Source organism: Manduca sexta, chromosome 6 (genome assembly GCF_014839805.1).
Source record: "Manduca sexta isolate Smith_Timp_Sample1 chromosome 6, JHU_Msex_v1.0, whole genome shotgun sequence".
In the NCBI taxonomy this organism is placed as follows: domain Eukaryota; kingdom Metazoa; phylum Arthropoda; class Insecta; order Lepidoptera; family Sphingidae; genus Manduca; species Manduca sexta.
The window spans coordinates 3590104-3616480 of NC_051120.1; the positions used below are offsets into that span (position 1 = coordinate 3590104).

The 26377-nt window shown below is 34.6% G+C and overlaps 1 protein-coding gene across 5 annotated transcripts in view; it reads left to right on the top strand.

Annotated features, from left to right (window-relative positions):
* LOC115444450 overlaps window positions 1-26377 on the top strand; it is a 365866-nt gene that overhangs the window by 294448 nt on the left and 45041 nt on the right. For 4 of the 5 annotated variants that reach the window (XM_037446463.1, XM_037446477.1, XM_037446470.1 and 1 more), the window contains 6 exons: window positions 19557-19727; window positions 22541-22723; window positions 23607-23784; window positions 24682-25274; window positions 25530-25673; window positions 26036-26284. In XM_037446463.1, the coding sequence (XP_037302360.1) occupies window positions 19557-19727; window positions 22541-22723; window positions 23607-23784; window positions 24682-25274; window positions 25530-25673; window positions 26036-26284 (1518 nt within the window). The remainder of the gene's footprint in view (window positions 1-19556; window positions 19728-22540; window positions 22724-23606; window positions 23785-24681; window positions 25275-25529; window positions 25674-26035; window positions 26285-26377) is intronic. The other variant, XM_037446478.1, reaches the window with a different exon arrangement.

Here is a 26377-nt window from a genome sequence, read left to right on the forward strand (position 1 = left end):
ACAATCGGCTATTTCCGTCTGTGGTTCGGCTAAATCCGTCGCTTACGGCCGATGACTCCGGCGGCATGCGCCAATGTTGGACCTTGGGCTGGATTCGCGCTACCGTGATTCTCATCTCGTTATCGAAATTGTATCTACATTGTGAAGAGATAAACCGAATTACGATGACTTGTAACTTCCTGAATGTCGATTTGTGTAAGAACATCGATTGATTTGCCGATGTTAACTTTTGTTGTGTTGCGTTTGAATAGATCCGCAAATTAAAAGTCGTGTATTCTTTTATTTGAGTAATGTTAGCGGACCACCTCGGCTATCTAATATGCTTTTTCTTTAACGCTGTTACTCTATATTAGTGTGTTGTTACTTTTATCTTAGATTTAAGGGTGATTTTAGAATGATAGAAACTATACTACAGTAAAGTATGCAAAATGCGTTTTTATCAAAAATGGATTTAATCTTCACCGATGGCAATAATATTATTGGCATTTAATTATTAATTCTCACTAAATAGAACTCTTTCTCGTTTTTAAATCTATTCCATAGTTCTCCAAAAGACATTAACCTAGAGCGATAAGACCTTCATTTGAATGCCTTTTGTCTCTCGTTTCTTATTTGCTAAAGAGTATGAATAAATAAATAGAATCTCATCTCATCCCAAACATCTTCAACTTGTCAATCCTACACACGATCGCGACTAACAACGCATCCCAATCACCGGGCTTCAAGCTGTCCGCACGTGGGTGTTATTACCTAAAACAAAGGGACTGCGGCCTGTCAATTACAGAGATAGCACACGTCTGTCTCGGGACCGCGGTGTTACGAAATTACGATTGTTCTGCTGTCTGTACATGTATTGGGTGTTGTCGATTGAATTGATTTCTGGGATGACATTTGAATTTACTGTTAATCGGAACGATGTTCTGTTGTTGTTTATTTCGTGTGTTGCCCGGCTTAGCCTGGATAATAGACCTTTTCCGATGTGCCAAATTTCATCAGTATTCGTTCAGTTGTTTTTTATTTAGTGTAAGAAACATCCTAACTTTCTTATGTGTTTATAATGTTGCTAAAATAAGATGTACTAGTTCTTTTAATTTTTATAGTTGATTATAATTTTTTCGGTTAATTTAACTTTAGAAAATTTCAGAAAATATAATTTATTACACGTTGTATTTAAAGGATAGGGGAGGTATATGCGTTTTCCTTTTCGGACTGTACCATTGCTGTTAAGACATGATGGTTGTTGTGCTGTCCGTACATGTGTTAGTGTTGTCGGGCAATACAATTGTATTTATCAATGATGACACTTAAATTTGGTGTTATCGGAATGGTGTTAAAGTTATTATTCCCTCGTGTGATGATTACTAGCTCTCGTTATTCATTTGTGGGAACATTTTTAGAACGTAACAACATACAATTTTCATTTGTAATCCTATTACAATTAAATTTATTTTTAGGTAAAAGATAATGTGTACTAATATAATATAAAGCTGATGAGTTTGTTTGTTTGAACGCGCTAATCTCAGCAACCACTAAACCATTTTTTTCACTAAAAGGAAGCCACATTACTCCTGTATGTTATACGCTACTTTTATCCTACTAAAAATATAATTACTTAGTATAAGTATATTGCTATATGAATGAAGTAGCAATTACCAGCCTAGTTATCAAAATATCAGCCATTCCAAGCGTGCGGCAGAAGCTGACAACCCTGTCGAAGTTGATTCACCGTGTTGGCATTGCTCTAGTGGTAATAACACCAATTACAGTCGTTAGAGTGATGGTGCGAAGGCAACAAACGTACACGATGCAGGAATTATTACACTGCGTTATGAACAAACGGTACATACACGTTTTATTGTTGCATCGTATGTGGAAGCCAGTATTATTCGACTGTATCTTATTTACAACTGCATAAGTTTGATATTTGTCGGTAAAATTCATCAAAAAAACGCCTAATTGTTTTAATCATAAGTCTAATATCTACACTCAAAATGATGTATATTTGACAAATATTTATAAAGGACAGAAATCTTTGAAATATAAAATATTTAAATAATGCAATACATTCAAAATGTTGTATATTTGACATAGATCTTTAGCTACGCGAGAATATTTTTTCAGGCTCATTTCATTATGTGTGGGATATAGATAAAAGAATGTTTCCTTTTTCAGAATTATTTACATTATTTTTAAATGTAATGTAAGGTTGATTTAAAGGTCAACGAACATTTTATTATAATTAGCAGATCAGGTTTAAATATTTTTTTAATATTTACAAATTTTATTATTAAAATCGAAGCCAAACTCAAGAAAGTATCATTTATCATTCACAAATCATTATCCAAACCTTATCAAATCCGACACAAAAAATGACATTGATAATAATGAACTTAGACATCATTAGGATGACATCATCATGGGTTTTTAGCATTATTTTAGGCGTACATGTAACGCATAGCACCAAATTGATCTAAACAAAAAAGTACATAGAAAAGTCGTGACCGAAGCACCGAACTGACTACGTTGTAAGAATATTATTCAACAAGCCGTGATCTCGTGGTCGGCTTGTGAATTTTTACATGTCGATCAAACGTTTTTTTGTACGTATAATTTGGTATAAAGCGTTTTTAAATTATACAGTAGTGATTGCTGCTATATTTGCCGGCCGGTTTTAGTGTTTAAGGACTTCTAGGGTGACGTCATTGTTTGCGGATTGTCTATTGCCGCCATTGTTGTTTTCCTGTTCAATAGATTCAATATTTACAAATTACAAATAATATCAGTTGGGTTTTAAATAATGTTTTAGAACAATGACAGAGAAGTAAAACAACTTATAAAAATATTTTCATAAATTAAACCTTGTTACAGACTACAAACGTCTGCAAATAGATTGAAACAAAATACTCATACTGCATAGCATTGATAAAGGAATGCTTTCAGTTATTAAAATTCTTCATTAATATTCATATCGTATTTATCGGTATACGTGACGCTGTATCGTAGATAAGTATTGATTGAATTTTATCGATAAATTCATACTCTGTACTATCAGGAAACACATGTCTAACTAATTGGCGTGTTGAATCGAGGTAGTAATGTCATTGTATAAAAAAATTAATCAAATGACTCATGCATATGTGACCGACTTTGTATACTTTAAAGTATGTGTATACTTCGTAAGGTTACATGAAAATGAAATTAATATTTAATGATTTCTTATGTTTATGCGAATGTTAGACATTGAATCGTAAGTACAGTCAGCTACAAAAGTAGCTGAACCAATTCATAACTCCAAAACGCTCAATGTGTAAAACATTGACTTCAATCAAAATTTCTACTATTTTCATTGAAAACCCCGCAATCAAAACCATGGTTGAAAAAGAATTTATATATATTTCCTTTTTCTCTGTGTAAAATAAAATAAACCCTTTGAAGTTTATTTTAGTATAGAAAAAACGATTAATGCTACGGACACAACGTGAAAGGCGATTTGAAATTTTGGATTTGTTCAACTTTTGTGGTTGAATGTACATCTAGATTTTACACCAGGGGCCTGATTCTCTATCCCGCACGTTATTTTGACAGTGCGTAACAAGTACGTAACACAATGCATCATGTTTAGGACTATAGAAATTTGGCTTACAGAATACCATTCCATGCACATTTCTCGAAGATAACATGACACGGCCGCGTTACGCGTTTACACTATCATACAGAATAAGGGCTCAGAGCCGTAATGGACCTACAAGATTTTTTTTACTAACTAAATTGCTCACCTACCTACCTTACTACCTAGTTACCCTACTGACCTCTGAACCATTTTAAAGATGGACTTTTTAGTTGATTCAGCAAATTCAAAAAAAGTTTGTAATATTAACCGTTTATTTATGTAGCTGTGTTGTTTCAATTCCTAAGCTATTTATATTATAGCAAATCATGAGTCATTCGATGTCTTAATACTCCGTACATCTAAAACAGTCTACGTGGTATATAAAAATCATAAAGTAACTATAATATTTCCTCTCAATAAAAGTGAGAATCGAACCCCACACCTCAATGTACACGGTTAAAATACTCTCACAACAAATCATAAAACATCACTACCGCCCATAAATAGTCTTACGTCTCAGTTTCCGATCACTTCCGCTGCGCCGGCGGCCGGCAAGAACGTCACGTTCGTAGCGACATATCACGATATTCATCTAAATGTCACCGCGACATCCTCCGACCAGCCTTGAGTACACCTTCGTGAGAGTTCTAATGAATGGGTTGTGTATCGAATCCTACGAAAGCCACCACTAAACATAATGGTGCTTGGGTTTAAGGCGTGAGTAGTTGATATGCAAATGGTCACATACTTAGTTCTATGACTAGTTTTTTCTCAAGATTCCACCCGCGTAAAGGCGTATTCAAATTTGTCGATGATACCGCGCTGACCCTGCTTATGGCTCAGCCCGCGTGCGAGTTTTTCTGGAATAAAACTTCCGTTATGTATGTTCTTGAAATAAAAGTAAACTATATCCTTCCCAGGGTCTCAAGATATATCCAAACTAATCATCGAACGCCGTTCGGTAGTGGTTCAATATATTGCGATTCGATCAGAATAAGAGATTTATGTTCATGCCACTTTTGAACAAAATCTAAGTAGATTTTGGTTTACATGCTTTATTGATTTACTTTTAACCAACATACAAACACTAAACAAATTTTCACGTTTTTTACTTCTTTTTTACTTCATCACTAATTTAAGCGTCTTCTAAAGTGGTTCGACGTAATGAAACAAAAACGACACTAACTATCGTCTAGTTAACACAATAAAGTGGTTTCCATTAAACAGATAAACAGAGTTAGAATGATAAACGCCATTGTCACGTGACACGACGCGATGTTCTCATTAGACGCCCGGAGACTAGAGTTGGTGGTTAACACATGAGTATGCATTATGTAGCTTCGTAATAATTGTGCTCTCTGTTGAACACAAAAAATAAGTCCATTACGAAATTTTGGACCGTATTTTAAGCCCCAGAAATAGATTAATATTAAATATTTTTTCAAAAGTTCTAAAGTGTGCAGTCAGCTTTAAAAGAAAGAAAAAACGTTTAAACATATCGTTTATTTATACAAACATTAATTAACTTTCAATAATTTATTTAAAAATATATCTATGTAGAATGTAAAAGTTTACACTTACACATAATTAAAAACTCAGATCATTGAGAAATTCCATAGAAAAAGTCGATGTTTTATATTAAATACAAATTAATATGATCTTAAAATATGTATAAATGCATTCATAGCTTGGTTAATAAAAAAAAGCAAAGGTCAAGTGTGTGGTCAGCCAATAAGTGTTCACGGCAACGCCTCCACAAATATTATTTTAATGGACTATCAAAACGCAATCAAACGATTGTAAAATATTTTTAGATTTTACGATGACAGTTATATGAAGGAAATATCTTTAAGGTGTTCTTAGGTGGCTGTTTCTCACATTTGGTTATCTTTAGGAGACATTTTAAGTAAACTAACTAGAATAAAAATATTACTAGAAACTGATGTCGGTGGACGATTATTTATATTTTTGTCTCCAAGGGAAGTGCCTTCATTAGCTTCCAAAACCAATTTAAAATTATAGTTTCCACTTAGCTCTCAGGCAAATAAAGTCGCGGACCAAGTCTAGTACATTTCAAAAGTACTAGAGAAAATTCATTGTTAAATGTTTACTTTATAATTAAACGGGCGTGGCGCGTTTCGAAATGCGGCGGCTGCGCGAGCGCAGTTTCTCACTAATTTCGTAAATTAAACTTCAATAAAACTAAAACTCGGGGAACTTTCTAATTCCCCCCTGACTGGCTGATGATTTCCCGGGCAATTGAAAACGGATCGGCTGGCGGCGATCTTGTACGATAAATTCGTAATTTGGTATGTAATCGCCCCGTCCATCTGTACGTCGGATAATTTAAATCAGACGTAGTGGTATTCGGATGTTATTGTCGGACTCTAGTTTCGACAAAGAGCATCGCGTAATTTACATTCGTTATATTGTTGGCGATATCGATGATTAGATTTAATGGCATGTTATGGTGTTGCGTGTAATGCACGCTTACCAGATATTACGTGTCAGCAAAATTAACAGGAACAAATATTTTGTTTTGGAGTTCTTGCATCCGTCTGTTTAAAGCTATATCGTTAACCTAGTGAAACATCAATCATCTGGACCTGGTTTCTATTCTGTCAGATATCTTATCCTTAGGGGCGTTAAGTCTCTCTTATCAAGTTAAGGAAAGATCACTGGAACTTTCCTATCATGTTGATCCAATTTGGGTTGATAAGGTTTCATTAACGCTTCGTCTTTGATTCTTCAAGCTGTATATCGTCAGGGGTCGTCACCTTGTTAGGAAAGCGAATTGCATAATAAATATTTTTTCATCATAAAATTTTCCCCTTCGTGTTTCGCAGTTGTTAAAGTGTCATCTCGAAGTGGTAGATTATCTTGAGCGGCTGCTACACCGGCCGACAGAATGAGTCCAGTCACTCACTTCTATTTACCGTAATGTGGCGTCATCCTTCTCAGAATAATTTGATGTATACACGCGCCGCCATTTATATTATAACCTTTTATTATGATTATGTTTTCTAGCATCAGCTGTGTCGGTAGATCAATTGTTTTCGTATGCAAACTGTGTAGTGTCTGGTGATAGCGGAATTTTATGTATCCGTTTTTCTTAATAACAAAATCCACAGAAAAATTTAGGAGAAGTTGTATAACTTTTTTTTTATATATAATAACAATAAATTTGTAAATATAACCAAGAATATCAACCAATTTGCAGAAAGTATTTGACTTAGTTTTTATGTCTATTCAATTTTCAATTAATCGAAATAGTTCACGTCAATAAACAATTGATTTCCGACCTTAAAATTTCGTCCCGCGTCTCGCAAAAATCAACGAACAATAAACGGGAAAAGTTTTCATTGTAATACCCGCCGTATAGAGTTTGCAAGGTTTTATTGTTGATTAAAATATACCGTAATATCGCCTGTCATAGACCAGTGCGCGCGCGCAACTACCGCGGCACGTTCCGCCCTTTGTGTTCACTTTTTTTTTCTAAACCTTTTTTCCACCATCCACAAAGGTCTGAGTTGTTGTGTCAACCTCCATTGTTGACTTTGATTGGTTGGTATTCTTGAGCCCTTCGTCGTGTTATTGTGCGGAGTCAAATTTACTTTTTTCGTCTGTATCGTGCCATAGGGCCGGCGCACGCTGGTCCATTTGAAATCGAAATCGGACATAGGGAATTTAAAAAATCAAATTCATAATTTCATAAAACTGAATACGCCATTCGATTTGTATATTAAATAGAAACTATAACTATCTTTAGATATTTTAAGATAGGACTTATACTTTAGGAGTAAATCGAATAAGTTTGTTTTCTTGTATGGAAAGCTACATACAAATATGAATATCTCGTCATTTTCGTCCATTTTCGTTCTGGAATTTTTATGGCATAGTCTTTCTACTATTTGACACATTTTCTCCAAAGACACATGGTGCTACTTTTTTGCACTTTTTGAGATATGATGAAATGTAGGTTAAACTTAAAAATGGATTTAAATCAATATTATGTGGAATTCATATGCCTTTTATGCGCTTTAGGTTTACAAAAAGAACATAATTTAAAAATATGTTTTTATGTAATATTATTGATTTTACAAAGACAAAAATTCCGAACACCTCGCAAATCGGCAAAAAAATAACAATTTAAATAATTTATGACCATTGTAGTCGCAGTCATAAAACATGTGCACTCGTTTACCCACTTAGTGATTATAATTTACCACCTGGCAAGCATTATTCGCCCAGTTTAGGAATAAATCGAATAAAGATGTTTTATTGCATGGAAAGTTACCTATAATTTTGAGTATCTCATAACTTTCGGGCATTTCAGTTCTGAAAATTGTATAACTACTATGTTTGACACATTTTCTTTAAAGATACAACCTGCTCCTTTTGCACTTTTTGAGATATCATGAAAGTAGGTAAAACTTTAATCTAAATGTTAAATGGATTAAATGGGCTATAGATAAAAATCAACTTAAGAATAATGTTTTTAATTTACTTATTAATGTTAAAAGCATAAAATACACATATAATTTAAAATAAATAATGAACATAAAACTAATCGACATATTAAAACTCAATTATCAAAGTAACAAGGCAATATAAAAAAACGTAAACTCAAGTGTCCACCTCATCATTGATATCATCCCTGTCTTCATCCGATTCATTTTCACTATATTCAGATTCAGAATCTATTTGAGGAATAGTGGATACGTCTATAAATTCCATTTCATTATCGTTTGGAATGAGTAATTCACTAACTTCTTTTGATTTTAACTTCTTTCCTTTTTGCATCGTCCGTCGTATACTACTTAACAGAGGATCCGAGGATAAAAGAAGATTGTTAAGAATGTCTTCGTTAGTCGCTATACTATTACACTTCCTTGAATGTTCGGATCTGTATTTCCTGAAGTCCTTGTTTCTGGCTTCTGATGCTTCTTCGGATAAATATCCAATGGGAAGCACGGAAAAATGATCTGCTATTTCAGGACCATGGATTAACAATTTATATGGCTTGACGGCATGTAATACCATGGATAGAGCTCAACATATAAGTTTGCTGTTGCATTGCAGTATTGCTTTTAAATGTTTCATAGTTGATTCTCTGCCCCGATGAAATGCACTTCAGTACAACCCCAATCCTATGGATTATCCTAACATCTAACCCTGTAATCCGTGCTGTCGTTTCTTCATCAGCAAAGAATCTTCTAGCAACATTTCCCGTATTGGTATTGCCACTGCCTTGTTTTACTATATCAATAACAAGCCAATTTCTCCACGAAAAGCTTCTTGTATGGCTTTTTCTATCCTTTACTTTTTGTTTGTGTTCATCTCCTTTTGACTGCCACGATTTTATTTCTAACTTATAAAATATGTAGCAAGCACTCCATGGATCGAATCCAGGCATGGAGTGAACTCAATCCATATTTATAGAGGTCTTCTCTCACGGTTTTAGCTCTCACTACTTCTAATTTATTCATTTCAGTAGGCCGTGCTTTACAAATGTCACACACAGCAGATGACGTTCCTGAAATATAACTATGTATTTTGCCATCTATCATGGTTAACATTAAGTTATGTGTGATCATAGTATTCTCAAATTCAGTTGGAGTGAGGTTTGAGATCTCAGACTCAAAAGCAGCTAGCTCTGATTTAACGTTAACCTCTGTTTCCTTCATGAATTTGAAGGAGATTGGACGGCAATAGATAGTTGACGAAGGTCGTTCGTTTTGCCACAAAATATTACCAGTCGATTCTTCCGTGAGTTTTAAGGGTACCAAACTTGTCATAAATACCGTCGATAGATTTTCGTCATGAGTAGAACTTTTTTGATGGTAAATACTTTGATTTGACGCTCCATCAAAACCCCACTTACTATGCAAAACAAGTTGGTTACATATTGGTCCAATATTGAGTGATTTGATGAGCCTCTTTATTGTCAAATCAAGAGTGCTTGGATTTTAATTCTTGCCGAGTCATTGGTAATGGTGATATCCTCTTTACTTGGATAACACTCTGCTTTTTCCTTCAGCAATTTGTTGTAACTGGGGTACTTGGTCAAACCTTCTTTTAAACTAAAGTCCCTAAGCGTGATGTAGCGCCACTTCGACAGGCGCATTGTTATAAATAGTGCTAGTGCTTTTTGTGTGGGTACTTGGCAGGGTTGTGGTTTTTTATCTTTTATGACTTGAAGTACTTGTGATACTTTTCTGGATTTTCAAGTAAATGCTTCATGATTTTGGCTATATCTCCTTTATCATCTGATTTAAGAGCACATTCCGTTGAAAATACCAACTCATCTTGAGATGTACTTGCACGAACTTCATCAGCGCGTCTTCTTTTATGACGATTTGTTAAATCTTCAAAGGATTTTCGAGAAATTTTCGTCACAGTCATTGTGGAGGCATCAATTTTAGATGGACTTATTACTTTATCAGTTCCTTCCGATTCCACTACGTTTTCTTTTATACATTGCGGCCATTGTATTTCAGAACTGAGCCATTCAGAATTTTTGCATGAATTTGGCGGCAATTCTTTTGGATTTCATCCATCTGGTATTAAGACGATAACAAAATTGACGACACCAATTTTCTAGTTCTTTGTTTATACTTTCTTGAAATAGAACTTCGGTGCTTGACTTTAGAATAATGCATAAATGAACATAGTCTTGAAGATCATTATGCTGACATAGAGCAACATAGAGATCTAGATTAGTTACAAATCCACGGAAAGACATAATGACAACACTCTAAGTGATTGTAATTACAACTGATGGCTCAGCACTTCATAGTACTATTTATATTCAAGAAAATATAATAAACTAGACAGGTAGCACTTACCGCCATCTATTATCCTCCTATTCAGGTACCAAAGTACAACAGCTGTGCATATAGTTATAAATATAATAATAGTTATTGGTAACCACAATTGACATCCTATTGTTATAAAATATATTGCCCAGTAATAAACACTAAGCTCTTTCTTCATTTCAAGAGAATAATTACTATCAGGTAGTACATTATAATTACTAAGTGGGTAAAAGTGTGCACATGTTTTATGACTGCGACTGTATTGGTCATAAATATTACTTAAATTGTTTTTTTGCCGATATGCGAGATATTCGATACTTTTCTTTATGTGTAAAATGTCTAAATTCTCAAAAAAAGCGTCTCTTATTAAGTTATATTCTTTTTTGTTAATCTAGAACGCATAAGTCATATGAAATGCACTTAACATTGACTTACATCCAAATTTTCAAGTTTTACCCACTATTCATAGTAGGTATCTAAAACGAGGAGCAGCCTGTATCTTTGCAGAAAATGTGACAAACAATATAAAGACAGTATTATAAAATTTTCAGTACTGAAATGCACGAAAATTATGAAATACTCAAAATTATAGGTAACTTTCCATACAATAAAAATATCTTTATTCGATTTATTCTAAACTGGGCGAATAATGCTTGCCAGGTGGTAAATTATAATCACTAAGTGGGTAAACGAGTGCACATGTTTTATGACTGCGACTACAATGGTCATAAATTATTTAAATTGTTATTTTTTGCCGATTTGCAGGTGTTCGGAATTTTTGTCTTTGTAAAATCAATAATATTACATAAAAAACATATTTTTAAATTATGTTCTTTTTGTAAACCTAAAAGCACATAAAAGGCACATGAATTCCACATAATATTGATTTAAATCCATTTTTAAGTTTAACCTACATTTCATCATATCTCAAAAGTGCAAAAAGTAGCACCATGTGTCTTTGGAGAAAATGTGTCAAATAGTAGAAAGACTATGCCAAAAAATTCCAGAACGAAATGGACGAAAATGACGAGATATTCATATTTATATGTAGCTTTCCATACAAAGAAAAACAAACTTATTCGATTAACTCCTAAAGTATAAGTCCAATCTTAAAATATCTAAAGATAGTTATAGTTTCTATTTAATATACGAATCGAATGGCGTATTCAGTTTTATGAAATTATGAATTTGATTTTTTAAATTCCCTATGTCCGATTTCGATTTCAAATGGACCAGCGTGCGGCGTCGCTTTTATGGTTGGCTACCTATCATTCCTTATTACACAACGCGCTCTTATCTATTTATTTATTTATTTATTTATTTATTTATTTATTTATTTATTTATTTATTTATTTATTTATTTATTTATTTATTTATTTATTTATTTATTTATTATTAACGGACTGCTAACGGAGTTTACAATTCAATTTAAATCCACACATGTATATAGTAACAGTCTCTTATGTAATTATAACTCTAGTTACAAGCAGTCACAGCATGAGCCACAATATATATTTTCAATCTTAAACAATAATTACTCTAATAATATTTAGTACAACTGCAATAAAATTACGTAAAATCTTATATACTATTTATAACAAAAGAGAAAAAACAAAACATACATAGTTAACATTCAGCGTTACTCAATAATTTACGTCTAAATTGTAATAATTTATCACCAAAAATGTCGACGTCATTACGGAAACCAACTGTTTGGTTGTACAGAATAGACAGGCGAGGAACAGGAGCTTGCTTCCCTTTATTAGTTCTATTGAACCGAACATGAAATAAGGGTCCAGGTTTTCGAGGCGGTCTATTTGGTGCCTTTAATAAAACTTGTTAAGTAAATAAGGGGCATCTATTACACCATTCATAATCTTATGTAGGAATAGTAAATTCAAAATCTCTTCTATCACTTAAAGACTGTAAATTAAAATGTATGCTTTTCTTTATAAGATTTAATATGGGCAGGTGGTCTAAATCTGTATGACAAATGGTAGAGTAGTTTTTTGAACTTTCTATTCTATTAATGTGTATTTTATATAATGGTGACCAGACAGCACTACAGTAATCCAATTTACTTCTAACATAGCTATTATATAACAATAAAGTTGTAGAGGATTTTTGAATTCTTTGCCATTTCTGAGAATAAAACCAAGTGACTTATATGCAGAATTAAGTACTTTATCAATGTGAAACGTGAATTTTAGTTTAGTATCTAGTGTTATTCCTAAATCATGGATCTCAGCGACCTCTTTTATGGGTACATTAGAAATTGTATATGTAGTGTCGTTTGTTTTATGCTTAAGAGTAAAGGACATTGTTCTGTGCCCATACATAATTCGCCCTGGAACCAACAGCAATGGAAAAATGTTTGTAATATTTAGAATCATTAATAAATTCTCATGACATATTATTTATAAAACGGACAAGCTGGGATATCGCATTAATCAAAAAAAAACGATGAGATTTTGAGGTTATAATTGATAGTAAACATTGAAAACTTTTCAATGTTCAAGGAAGATTTATAGTCCTATCATTTATGCTTTAAATATGCTTTTTATTGATATAAGTATCCATCTAATATATATAAGCCCTAAAGATTCATCACTATGTAGGTATCTGATTATTTTTTATTTAAATCAGGCTATTTTAAGACTTGATTCATATAATTTTTTATAAGTAAAAAGGTACCTAATTATGTAGTTTATAGTATTTACATCCTCTAAGAGTACCCTTCAGATTTTATGTATTTTCTATATATACGTACGTCGTACGTATTACCCGAAGAGACAGACAGAGGCGCACTATTGAGCATTCACGCTTCCTCAGAAGCATGGCATATTTTACACACTTTTGGTAGACTCTTAGGGCATGTAGGATTAAATTAAACAAATAAAAAATATTTTTAGTTCATATTATTTATTTCCTCATCACCTACATTGTTTTATAAAATATTATCTGAGTATTGTGCAGGAGGGTTGTTGTTATGGTATTATTTATCAATTCAGTTTTGCCAATCACAGTCACCGAGTCCGAGTTCCAACATTCTATTACAGAGCACGCAGCTTCTACTAACATTGTTACAGCTGAAGTATGTATACTGTATAGGCTCTTGGGCCGTGGTCCAACATGCTGTACATATACGATCAAGGGCTACAACCTGAAAAAAACAAACAAACACATATTAATATTGTGTCACACGGAAAGCATATTTATGTATTTAAATCTTCCAGCTGAATTAAATGTAAGAAACCTTCAAGCATATGACACACATTTTTTAATCAACAATATACTTGCTAGTTTGCTCTTAAGTTGCCACAGCCACATGCTAAAGTGTGTAGTAGGTAGCATACAGACTCTGGTCGCTGTCTCCACGCAGTTACCAAGAACAGGAACTGAGGAGCGAACTAGAAGTTTGGCGGCAGTTAAACTTGTACGATTAAAGAAAAATGTGCTTGCCAAACGAGGCGCTGTCCATTGTTGTATACAATGGCGAATTTGCTCGTTCTCCAACACCATGGATCCGCCAGCAGAGCCACAATTAATGCAAAAAGCAATTTCCATTTCGTATCCGTTATCAATGCCAGGTAAATTGTTACATCAGTTCACAAAGTCCAGAAATCACAGCGAGCGTACGTCGATATCGTAATCAATTGCACAGAGTCTTTATAATAGCCGAATCGTCAATGATATAGTGAGAGTCAGAGAATTATAATATATTATAATGAAAATGAGAGTCTAGTTTATTTGTCTCCGATGAGTGAAGTGTGAGTGACATTAAATTGAATTGAAAATGAAGTAAGAATTAGGATACTACTCGACTAGATTCTGATCGATTATATCGATCATTTATACAAAAATCGATTTTATTCAACATAGGGTTATTTTTATTCGGAAAAATATTTAGCGGGACTCTTATTCCGGAAAATCTTTCACACGGGCGGATCCGATAGTAATTTAATATGGAGAGAGTTTGAGGCTCCCGGATGGAGGGAGAGAGAAGAATGCTACTTTTTATATGTATAATTCATAAATATTTTGTACGACAGAAAAATAAATGTTTGTATAATATATTATGCTCTGCTATCTGTACGAAGCCAGGGCGGGTCGCTAATATAGAATCTAAATAAACAAAGTAAATCAATATGAATTAAAAACTAAAAAAACTTTTTCATTGACGACTTGATCTATAATCAATTTAGTCATAAAACTAACTACTTATTTATTTGAGACGCATCCACTGCTCGATTAAATATTATTATAATAATTAAAGAACATATCGCCTCACAAATCGAATATATTAAAATGTTTCAATAATCAATTATCGGTAATTAGATTTATCGTTTTGTCAAACCGGTACATCTCTATACACAATTAGTTGTAAACATGTCGGCGACTTTGACTTTAAGTCGTTACAATACTTTTATATATTCATTTTGGATGTAGCAGCTTGTCCGTTTTATACACATATTTGCAAATAATATAAAAATATACATAAATAATTATATTGCTAGTCAAACCTTTGTTGGTTCTGGGGCCGTTTTCGACAATGTCCTTTGATGTGGAAACACTTGGCTGGATTTAAATGCATCTTATTGGATACACACCAAGATGACAGGCTATCCAAATCGTCTTGTAACAGTTTTGCGTCATGCGTGTTTTGTATAGTACGAATTAGTTTTAAGTCATCTGCAAATAAATAACAATTTGAGTTTTTGAGAACATCAGTGACATCGTTTATAAAGACATTAAAGAATAAAGGACCTAGATTAGAGCCCTGAGGCACCCCAGAGTAGGAAATAAAACGAGCAGAGCTATAGCCATTAATTACAACACTGGATTGTCTATTTTTAGGTAAGTTTTGCACCAGTCAAGCATAGGTCCCGATATTCCAAATTTTGCAAGTTTTTTACCAAAATACGATGGTTAACTTTATCAAATGCCTTGGTAAAATCTGTGTAGATAGCATCAACTTGGCTACCTTTATCTACTGCTAATGTAACATCATCAGTGTACTGAACTAGGTTTGTGTTTGTGGACCTCCTAGTGATGAAGCCGTGCTGGTTTGATGATAGTTGGTCTCGAACTTGTCTAAACAGGTGAGGATATACTAGTGATTCAAAGACTTTAGCTATACACGAAAGAATGGATATGGGTCTGTAATTTGAAATATTATGTTTATTTCCGTTTTTGTAAACAGGTACAATTCTCGCCTCTTTCCAATTTGTTGGAAAAATACCCGATGATAATGATTTATTAAAAATATGGCATAATGGAGTTGAGAGTTGATTGGCACATTGAGCGATGAATAGAGGTGGAATATTGTCCGGCCCAGCACTTTTACTCTGGTCAAGATGTTTGAGTTTGTATCTTACATCCCTTACGTGAACGATGATGTTATTAAATTCTTGTCCCAATACAGTATCCATAGTAGTTTCATTTAACGTATCAGAATAACTGTTATCTTGTTCAAATACTGAAGAGAAATGAGTGGCGAACAACTCGATAATGTCTTTCGTAGAATGACCTGTTGTACTATTTAGAAACATAGAAGGGGGATAACTAGAGCCATTGCTTCGCTTGTTTTTAATGTGTGTCCAAAAAATTTGGGGTTTTATTAATCATTGACTCAATGGAGTTAATATAATTATTGTAACATTCGCGCATTAATTTGTCACAGTCATCGCGTAAATAATCGAACTCTATTTTGTCTAGCGAATTTTTAAACTTTTATATTTGCGGTGATATTTGTGTTTACGTTTAAGCAAGCGTACTAATGTGGGCGAGAACCATACTGGATAATTTGATTTAGATTTACATGAGAATGGGACAATGCTTTTATTATTGAATTAATAATTTCATAAAATTTTTCTACCATTTCGTTTACATTTGTACAAAGCTTAAATATATTTATCCATTCTATTTTACCAAGTTCAAGATTAATTAATTCATAATTGGCTTTTCGGAAGTTTAATTTATTAACTTTAATATCTTGTACACTTTTACTTGGAGTCCCTAATAATTCAATAGCAACATGTAGTGGAGGGTGGTGTTTATCAACTTCTCTGAGGGGGTTAGGACAGTGTGTTACCTTCACATTACTACTCATATTACTGAGCACAAGGTCAAGAATTTTGCCGCTGTTGTTAGAAACCTGATTATGTTGAGTAATGTCATTCAAAGACATAAAATCTATCAAGCTACTTTTAATTTGACAATTAGAATAATTACTTGGAGTAGCATAACCATTGTCACTATTAAATACCCAATTTATACCACCTAAGTTAAAATCACCAACAATGACTGTATTGACTTGGAATTCAAATGCGTAATTGCATTTGTTAAGGTAATTATCTAAGTGTATTTGAGTTACTGGTGGAGGTAAGTAAACAGCGCACAAGTTCAGGGCCAGCCCGCAGTTGTTAAGATGGATTTTAACCCATATATCCTCGCAATCACTTTCTAAATTAGATAAACGGTGAGATGTAAATTTCTTATTAATAGCTATCAAAACACCGCCTCCCTTTGCCCTATGATTAAAAAAATTAGAGCTTTCCTGTCTCGTCTGTACACATCATACCTGTCGTCGAACACTTCTAAACTAAAAATACTGTCATTAAGCCACGTTTCAGTGAATACAATTATGTCAAAGTAATTTTTGAATTTGCTGCTGAACCTTAATAGTACTTAACCTAAGGCCTCTAACATTCTGGTAATAACATGATAAATTAAAAAAATCTGAGATCATATTAGAAAAAGCACACATGGGTGCGGACTACAGCTAAACAGTACCGGATACATTATAATAATTAAGAATAAAATAAAATATAATATAGATTATCAGTCAAAACAGAAATAAACAAAACAAACATAACAGAGCTATTCTACTATCACTTACTCCAGTTTGGATAAAGCTTCAATTGTTTTAATTAGTTTATAATCAGATGACTCATTTTTGCGCATATAAACTAAACCGTCCTTAATCCATACAAACTTGTAATTAAGTTCTCTGGCTTTCATTCTTGCCGCTGCATGTACACTTTTCATAGTTGGAGACAGATGTTCGTTTATATACACCGCACGCCGCTCTCCCGCTATTCCAAGGTGGGTACTGTTTAATTTATCCATATTTGTGGATGCTCTCTTGTTGAAAGTGATGGCAGCTGCAAGAAAGTCATTTCTGATTCTAGGACAGCTAAATTTCACCAACACAGAGCGAGGACGCTTGCTATCCCGATTGACCTTAGATATACGGGTACAAAGATGTAAGTCTGTCTCATTTAAGTTATAATGAATTGTATTGGCGATTTGTTGAACAGTTTTGAACAAATTTTCAGCTTTATGTTCCGGTATGCATTGTATCTCAAGGTTACTAGCTCGGGAATGTTGTTCCATTTGGGTAAGGCGGGTACTGAGGCTAGACAGGTCTTTCTTGAGTTCGAGATTCTCCGTTTCTAAACATCTTATCCGATCTTCCTTCAATTCAAGATCTTTTTGCACCTGTTCGTAGTTGTGTTGTAAACAGTGAAGGCTCTCATCAACCTGAGATAATCTACTCAATACCTCATTAATGTGAAGGTCGAACTGATGAAGGATGTTGATTTTAAAGTCATCCAATAAAGAAGCCATATCATCGCGAAGTTCCTGCCTAAGGTCATTATCAGCAGGCCGATGTGTTGAATACACTTTTTCGCAACGTTATATTCGATGCTTCGGAGTTAGATGATGGGCTGCAAGTTGACAGGTTGATCTGGCTGGTAAAAGATTTCTTTTTTGCACATGCTAAGCAAATCCAAGATGATTTGAAGTCCCTAGTTAGATCTCTGAACTGTTTTGTTTTCTTCGGTCCTTCAATGCATTCAAAATGGTATTTAATCTTACATTCATAGCATGTCAGACAATTCAGAGAAGGTGATTGACTCGAGCAGCATCCAAATTTGTTCAATTTCGACATTTTTATTTTATTTAAAATCAATGTCGAATAAATCAAAATTATAAACAGCTCCCTCTGTCAACGAGTAGAAGATATAAAATATTGAATGTAATAAAAGTTAATTTTTCAATGAATACAATAGATGGCGGCAACGTTCGAACCAATTCAAATAAAAAACGGCTTCTGTTATAACCGCCAATGTAGATTTACGAGTAGAAAAAAGTATAAAAACACTTCTGCTTCTTTTGTTTTTAACACCACCACTTACAATTAATAAAGTCACATCCAATTTCTGGTCACTAAGTTCTGTTTATTAAGTTATGCAAAATTCGTACTTGTTAGTTGTAGTCCGCACTGATATGCTAAGTAAACATGAAGAAAGTTACCAACTCATTAGATAACACTTGATGATCTTCTAACACCACTAAAGGCACTAGTGAAACGGTTAATTGCAATGTCAGATACGTTTATATATTTTTAACAGTATTAATTAGTAGAGCACTATGAAATTTCTGTTTAATCGAAGAGCGCCACCTAGCGAACTGATTCATTTGATCTTATTTGTTTGTTATTGGTTTGAGAAACGCATTCTCGATGACTCTCAAAATTTTCTTCTTTCATGAGAATCGTTTCGTTAGCGTTATCGTTCGCATCTGGTGCGTTGAATGGACGCTTGTTTTGCCGTGACTCGTTGTAATCTTGTTACACGGATTCTGTTTACATCGTTGCATCATGTTTTCATAGTGTACGCAAAGAATTTATCGTAGCCTATATTTATATTTAATTATTATATAATTTTGTATTTTTTTTTTCTATGCAACTGAATAAAAGACTAGATGAAAATGCTACTCTCCTGTTAGTAAACGATACGATCGCCCATAAATAGTAGTAAGACCATGCAGAAATTTCAATGACAGAGTACTGCGTGGCTCTTCACTGCGCTTTTCAACCAGACACAAGATGTCTCATAATTATCTATCTGATAGAACTTTAATCTTTTTCTATATCAAAAGTGCTTTATTGATAAATAATTTCTTCACTTCCGTTAGAAGAAAGATATTTATGCGTCCTATGTAGACTACAGTATCATCGTCCATAAAGATATTAACAACGCCTTGTTCAACATTCTCTTCTGTATCTCATAGTATACCAGTAACTACTTCATCTTTAACAAGTACTCTTTCTTGACCAGGTATTACAACGCGACGTGGAATGCCACGGTCGGATCGTGAGCTCAGTGGTGCGGCTGTGCGGCGGCGGTGACGCGGCGCGCGCGCTCGAACGTCGTTGGCACCTCCTGTACCTGCGGGCGATCGAGTGGCAGTGTCATCTCGAAGCGTGTCTTAACAAGATCAATACACAGGTGAGGTGGTCTTCATTATTACGTAGAACCTTTTTTACGCGGAGAAATACATTTACAGTATTCCGCCTTACTAAAATGAAATAATTTATTTGGATCTGTAAAATGTCATACATTATTTAGATTCGGTCAATATTAACGCTACTAATAGTTCAGAAAGCAGTTCTCACTAGAGAAGAACGGGCAAGAAACTCTGGTGTTGTTCTTTTCAACATCAGTTTAAGGTATAAACTACAGTACATGATACAGAGAAAGAAAAAAAATACAATTGTTGTTTTTATTGCTGTTTAGAGCAGTTCAATTACTCATCGGCCTATCTTCATTATTACTTAGGACGAGAGTAGACTAGGTTTAGCAAAGAAATGGCAAAATAAAACTGTAACTTTATAATTAAGAAGAAAAATGAAGAGCAATTTTTTGTCTAATGGTGGAGTTCACCATTGCCCTTCGTCACCAACCATCAATAGCAATGTTTGATGTCATAAAGTAAAATATTAAGGTAATAAAAAAATTTAAGAGGTGTTTTGTTGAATCTATAGTCTTATTGGCTATACGGAATTTAACAGAACATAAGCATAACGTTGGTTTCTGGTTCCATGCAGTTAGGTAGGTTTTCTCGGCTTTAGGCTAAAAATCTGGTAATCTATCGGTCGTATAAATGAAAAGCCATATACTTGCATCCAAAATATACTATAACGCCTCACTGATAAGGACAGAATATATATAAAATTGTCGTAAAACGATGTAAATAAATTTGAAAGACATCCGTTTGATCTCAACCGATCGATATATCAAGTAATGTTTCCGATGTACGCTTCTCTTAAATCGAAAATGGCGGGAAGCCTTTATAAGCGTTCAGCTGAATTAAAACGTTCCTCGGAAGTTGAAAGTGTTTTACGGCACGAAATGACATGCCAACAGGCTTTGTGATTGCCTCGCCATGTTTCTGATGAGTTTTTGTTGAATGGTCAAACAATTGAGTTTTGTATTTCGTTGAATTGCGTCGCGATTCTTTTGTTTTATATTTTAATGTATCACACTCTTATTTTTATTTAGTATGACATTAAAAAATCAGTACTAAAGTTAATGTATTAAAAATAATTAATTTCAAACCTTATTCAGTTCTAATAAAATCTAAAAAAGGTTTAAAGAAGGTACTAGAACAAGAAGCGACCATCGTTAACGCCTGAGTTATGTTAGCGCAATTCTCTATTTTCTCACCCTTAACCCTAAAACGCACGCTGCGTGGCATTTTGTACCATTTCTAGCCGAACACAATGGACCAATCAGCCACCCGCCGGCCGAATGTTTGCAAACATGACCGCGGGACCCCAAGTGGCGTGCAAAATTATACCATTACTACCCTGCCATTTACACACAATCACGGTTGATTTATACGAAACACTTTCATTGGAGTTTTTGTACCCTTCGTCTATTTTAGTGTTTTCTATTATTCAATATGTTTTCCAATCTGTCGCGATAGTTCATAATTGCGAACACCAACACGCGTGAAAGAATTACGATACTATTTAAAAATATCTTTTTATGGTTTGAGAGACAATAATACGCGCCGCACATATTTTGGTGACGTCATAAAAGTTTCATTATTCTACCTTTACTTTATGTCATTATTAACGGCGAATACTCATATTTATTTTGATCGTGCTTACATACAAAAATAATCAGAAATTGTATGCCCAATATTTTTTTAAATCTATTAACTAAGAAACCCAACTAATATGGTTTTATTCATAACCTCGCTTCACACATTACAATAAAGGGTATATTCGACCCCGCACCCACAATTGCCGTTGACTATTAAGTGAATTAAAGGGTTAGCCACGTGTCCTCCTCTATGAATCACAGTAAATATGATTTGTGGCGCCTAGGACCCATTCATACTAATAGTAAAGTTTACATAGAGACAGTTTGGGATATTCTATTTCTATGGCATATTTAATTTATAGTTCCATTGAACTGTAAAAATATCCTTTGGGATATTAAATAAGAAATAAATTGAACCGTAAATTAATTTATGAAAAGAATTAATTTATAAATATTTATAGTTGTATTAAAGAAAAATATCATTTTGAATATTAAAGCGGAACTAAATTGGGCCGTAAGTTCATTTGTGTAAAGTATGGGTGTAGATATTAAAATTTATTTTACAAATAGAGTTATGGGACTCGTGCGGTGATATATTATGGGAAACTTCATGGGCAGCGCTGTTTTAACATTCAAATGAACGATAAATATTTCATTTGGGATATAAAATAGTAGGAAATAATGCATTGGTTAAATGTTTACTGTAAGTAACGAACTGACTGTGCGACATCTACCTGATATTTTAGTCAACTTCGAGTATATTTTAGGACTTGGTCTAATAGTGATAGGACCTCCTCCTTATGTTTTAAAATAGTTTTCCTCGACTCGCCGAGCTTCACTGCTCGGTGTCATAAAATGCGTGCCGCTGCTGATCCTGGCTTACAGGAGTTGTAGTGGTGGGTGTGAGGGCGGGCAAGTCTCTAATAGTGATAGGTGGCAAATTTCGTCAGTTAGACTTAGTGAAAAAACTCATTTTTTATAGTTTATATGATAATTGAACCAATCCCTCACCAGTTTTACAACGCAATAAGGTACAAGACCAATTAATAAATTAAAAGCTTAGACATCAGAAAACTATTATACCTTGTCAAAAGACAATAATTTTGATCAGTCAACATAAGAATGAACCGTCACTTGTTTTACAACCCTAATTAGGTGCTGCAAGGAGATGAAAACTAGAAACGTCTGATAGTCACTCTCACTTGTTACAGGCAGGAGCATCAGTGGAAGCTGCAAGCGACAGTGACGACGAGCCTGTTCTGAAACAGCCAAGGTTAAGCAAGCGAGGATCGCCCAAGAGTCCCCGAAGCCCAAGAAGTCCGAGGAGACAACGCACGCCGGTCAATGCTAGGCACAGAGAGAACTCCACTGATAGTAGGCAATCTGCCTCCGAGGTTAGACTCATCATTTTTATTTTTTCCTAATATGTAAGCATTGTATTTATAGCTCTGGGTCGCCCACTACCCACCCCAAAATACTACGGTGCCCAGCCCTGTACACTATATTCGTTAGGGCACTGGCCTCTCTAAGACCATGTCTGTAGCCCAAGGTAGTATCATACACTTTCCAAATCATAGGCATTAGCTTCCTATTGCACTGAGAGGATCTGCACCCTCTACTTTTCCTTTCATACCTCTGTCTAAACTTGATGATGGAGTACAAAAAAATGTATAGGAGACATGGTAATAAATATGGCATTTTAAACAGATTTATAGTTAATGTAATACACGCAAGGCAGCAGATCTATTATTCAAGTAATAAATACCAGCCTTTTGTCTTGTCCACCATGTCTGTGATTACCAGAACTGTAATCAAAGTGCCTAGTGTTTAACAACAGTAATGTTTTCTTTTATGTCATTCGCTTCCATATATTTTCATTAAAATACGCATTGTCGCGTAACATAAAATGACTAGTCTTGACTGTTTAGTTCTCCAGTTATATTGTAATTAAACTTTTTGACTTTATAATGTTTTTTTTATGTTTAAGCGCATTATTGACAATGAAATAAAACGGATGTTTTTGCTGTTTTATATTTAATTTTACTCCCGAAGTTTCAAACACTATAGCATTCGTGGTCGCGGGACAGACTAAATTTTGACTAGTCTTCTAGGACTAAGCTTTAAAGGTGACTTTAAAGTTTCGAGCAACAGTTGAATATGTTACAGGAATTACTCTTATTTTGAAACCACTACATTGACCAACATCTGGACTATATGTTAAATTTTACTTCATGCAGTCATACAAGTTGATAATTTAACAAATTTTTTTTATTATAGGAGGAACAAGAATATGTGCTAACGTACACGTGGCGTGGCTTTGGATCTGACTGCGAATCGGAATTGATGAGGGAACAAAACAAAATGGCGGACGAGAGAAGAGTGCCCGGCGCCTGCGACGACATCAACGCCAAAACCACCGACCAGACCGTGCCAGTTAATGATGATCAGATTGATGGTAAGCATGTTGTCGTAGTTGATAGATCACCGGTTGTTAGGGTAATAGATTTTCAATAGTGAAATAAAAAGAATAGACATACTCCTGAGTAAATCTGATTAAGTGTATCAAAAATATTTCAATGAAATAATATCTTGTACATTATATGTAGATTACGTACATATAGTGTGATGAAGGAAACCATCAGTGAAATGGTGACGATTATAAGCATTGCAACATTATAACTCATGAATCCAAATCTTAATATACCCGCTGCATTCCTGTTTTGAGTAACTGTGGCGTGAAATAAAATTACTCATATTAAAATATATACAAATCTAATTTCCAATCTTAATCATTTTATTGCCTCCATTTAACAAGGAATCATCTGATATCCAATTTCACTCGGTTCTGCAACGGGACATTTGAGACACGCTATACTGGAATCTTGTTAATATGTTGCGAAATTCAATACACATTCACGGGCAGTGAAGGGAAACATTGAAGGACTGTTGTAAATTCCTCGTTAAACACAGGATTTTTACATTTTAACTCTATACTTGCTTTATCGCTCTTTACATCGTAAATTATAAATAAATTCATGTATGAACGTAATTACCTTCTTCGTTATTCTCTGACATGGCACATTAAGAAAAGTCGCACTTTTTACCACATTGCTGACTTCTAATGAATATTAATTCTCATAACTCACGGGTGAGTTCTTAACGAACTCTTAAATGTCATAATAGTCAATCAATCAATCGGCGCTCTCTATTTTCACACAAAAGTGAAACAATCTGTCATCGTTCATCGTCGATTTGCATTTATAAACAATAGCCAATTGTTGTCGGTAATAACAACAAACAAACAAACAAATGTATGCAAATATTCATTCACGTTCTCATTACGCTGTTACAGGCCTAGAATTGAATACCTCAGTGAACATTGAAGAGAAAATCAGAACTCCACCGACAGTTATAAAAAGAAAGAAACCAGTCGACACATCGAAATTTAACCAGACTGATAGGAAATCGAAACACTTAGCAACATTCTATTTTAGACATCATGATACTGATTCGGATAGGCAGATGATCGAAACAGATGAAAAAAGCCAAGAAGAATCTTCTGAAGAAGAATGGACTTACGTCGGAGGTGGTAAGATTGCAAATGAAGATTCGACTGATTTAATGACCTCATCCGTGGAGATACAGTGCGAATTGCCGTTAGACGATAAGAAACCAGAAGAGAAACCAGCATCGCCAAAACCGAAATTGGAATCATCAACACCGGATTTGTTAAGAGTTGAAAACACGAGATGTAAAGATATCGAGAGGTTGGTGAATCAGGCTGAGGAACTGGTACAAAAACAGGCAATGGCTAAGAAGAAGGGCGCTAGGAACTTCAAACCGCTAAGTTTTGAAGAGGAAGGCAAGAGTGTGAACAGGAACAAGATGTCGCGGATCAAAGAATGGCTGAATCAGAGTTCTGACGGCAAGAATGAGAGCAATCAGGTACGTAAATAATATAAATTAAGGACAAATTGATATACTTTCTTAGTTGGTAAAAAATACAATTAAGCGTTCTATTTATTTTTGTGTATCGAAATTCGAATGGCTTTCTCCATAAATATCAATTAATAAAAAAAATAATGTAACAATCGACGAACAGACCTCTTAATACTATGAAATATTAAATATTTTCCAAATCATAATTATACTTGAAAAAAAAAAACAAACCATGAATCAGAATCATAATGTACATTCCAGGGCACGGAAAGCTACGACGCGTCAGGTGAATACACGACGGAGAGTGAAGTGGACACGTCGCTGACGTCAGAGGAGAGGAACCTGCACTCCTCGATGGACATGAGTACCTCGACATGCACGGTGACGCCGACACATCACGCGAAGGTACGAGTTTATACGTTTGTGAGTGTTGTGTGTTTTGTGTTGTAACTATGTGGTGGCGTCAAAGGATATTTTAGGGTTTTAAATGTTTATATGATAATCTTTATGAAGAAGTATGCACGCGAACAGTCGATAGAGTATATATATGTAGAGTGTTTATGATCACAGTAAATTGACCTTAAGTCACATAGTCCTATGATGACTACAGATGACAATAAAACAACTCTTACAGATATGACTGTACTGTCTTGGTAATTTTCTTATCAACACTAATAAATTTCAACTTTCATACATAATATTGTATATTGACACCGACTTACACCATCATGATCTCACCACGTGACTAACACTAACATGGCGGGCAGGTCCAACTGCGCAAGAAACGCGGCGGCGGCGGCGCGAGGCCCTGGTCCGTGTCATGTATATCGCAGCTGGGGACCCTAGCAGGGCTTGGTGGGGCGCCCACCTCCCTAGCCCATACGCCGTCCGCCCCCGACGCCATTTCGCACAACATGTCCATCTCGGAGTCAGCTCTGAACACCCTCGCATCGCCTCATAGAGTAACGCCAGCTAACTCCAGCTCCAAGTTGCGTGGCAGCTCTACTACTGTTCAGGTACGGTGTTGTTTGGTGAGGGATTGTGATTTACAAGTTTGATCTGGGAAGTGAAATCACGTTTTGAGGGTGGATGGTATACAATTCAATACC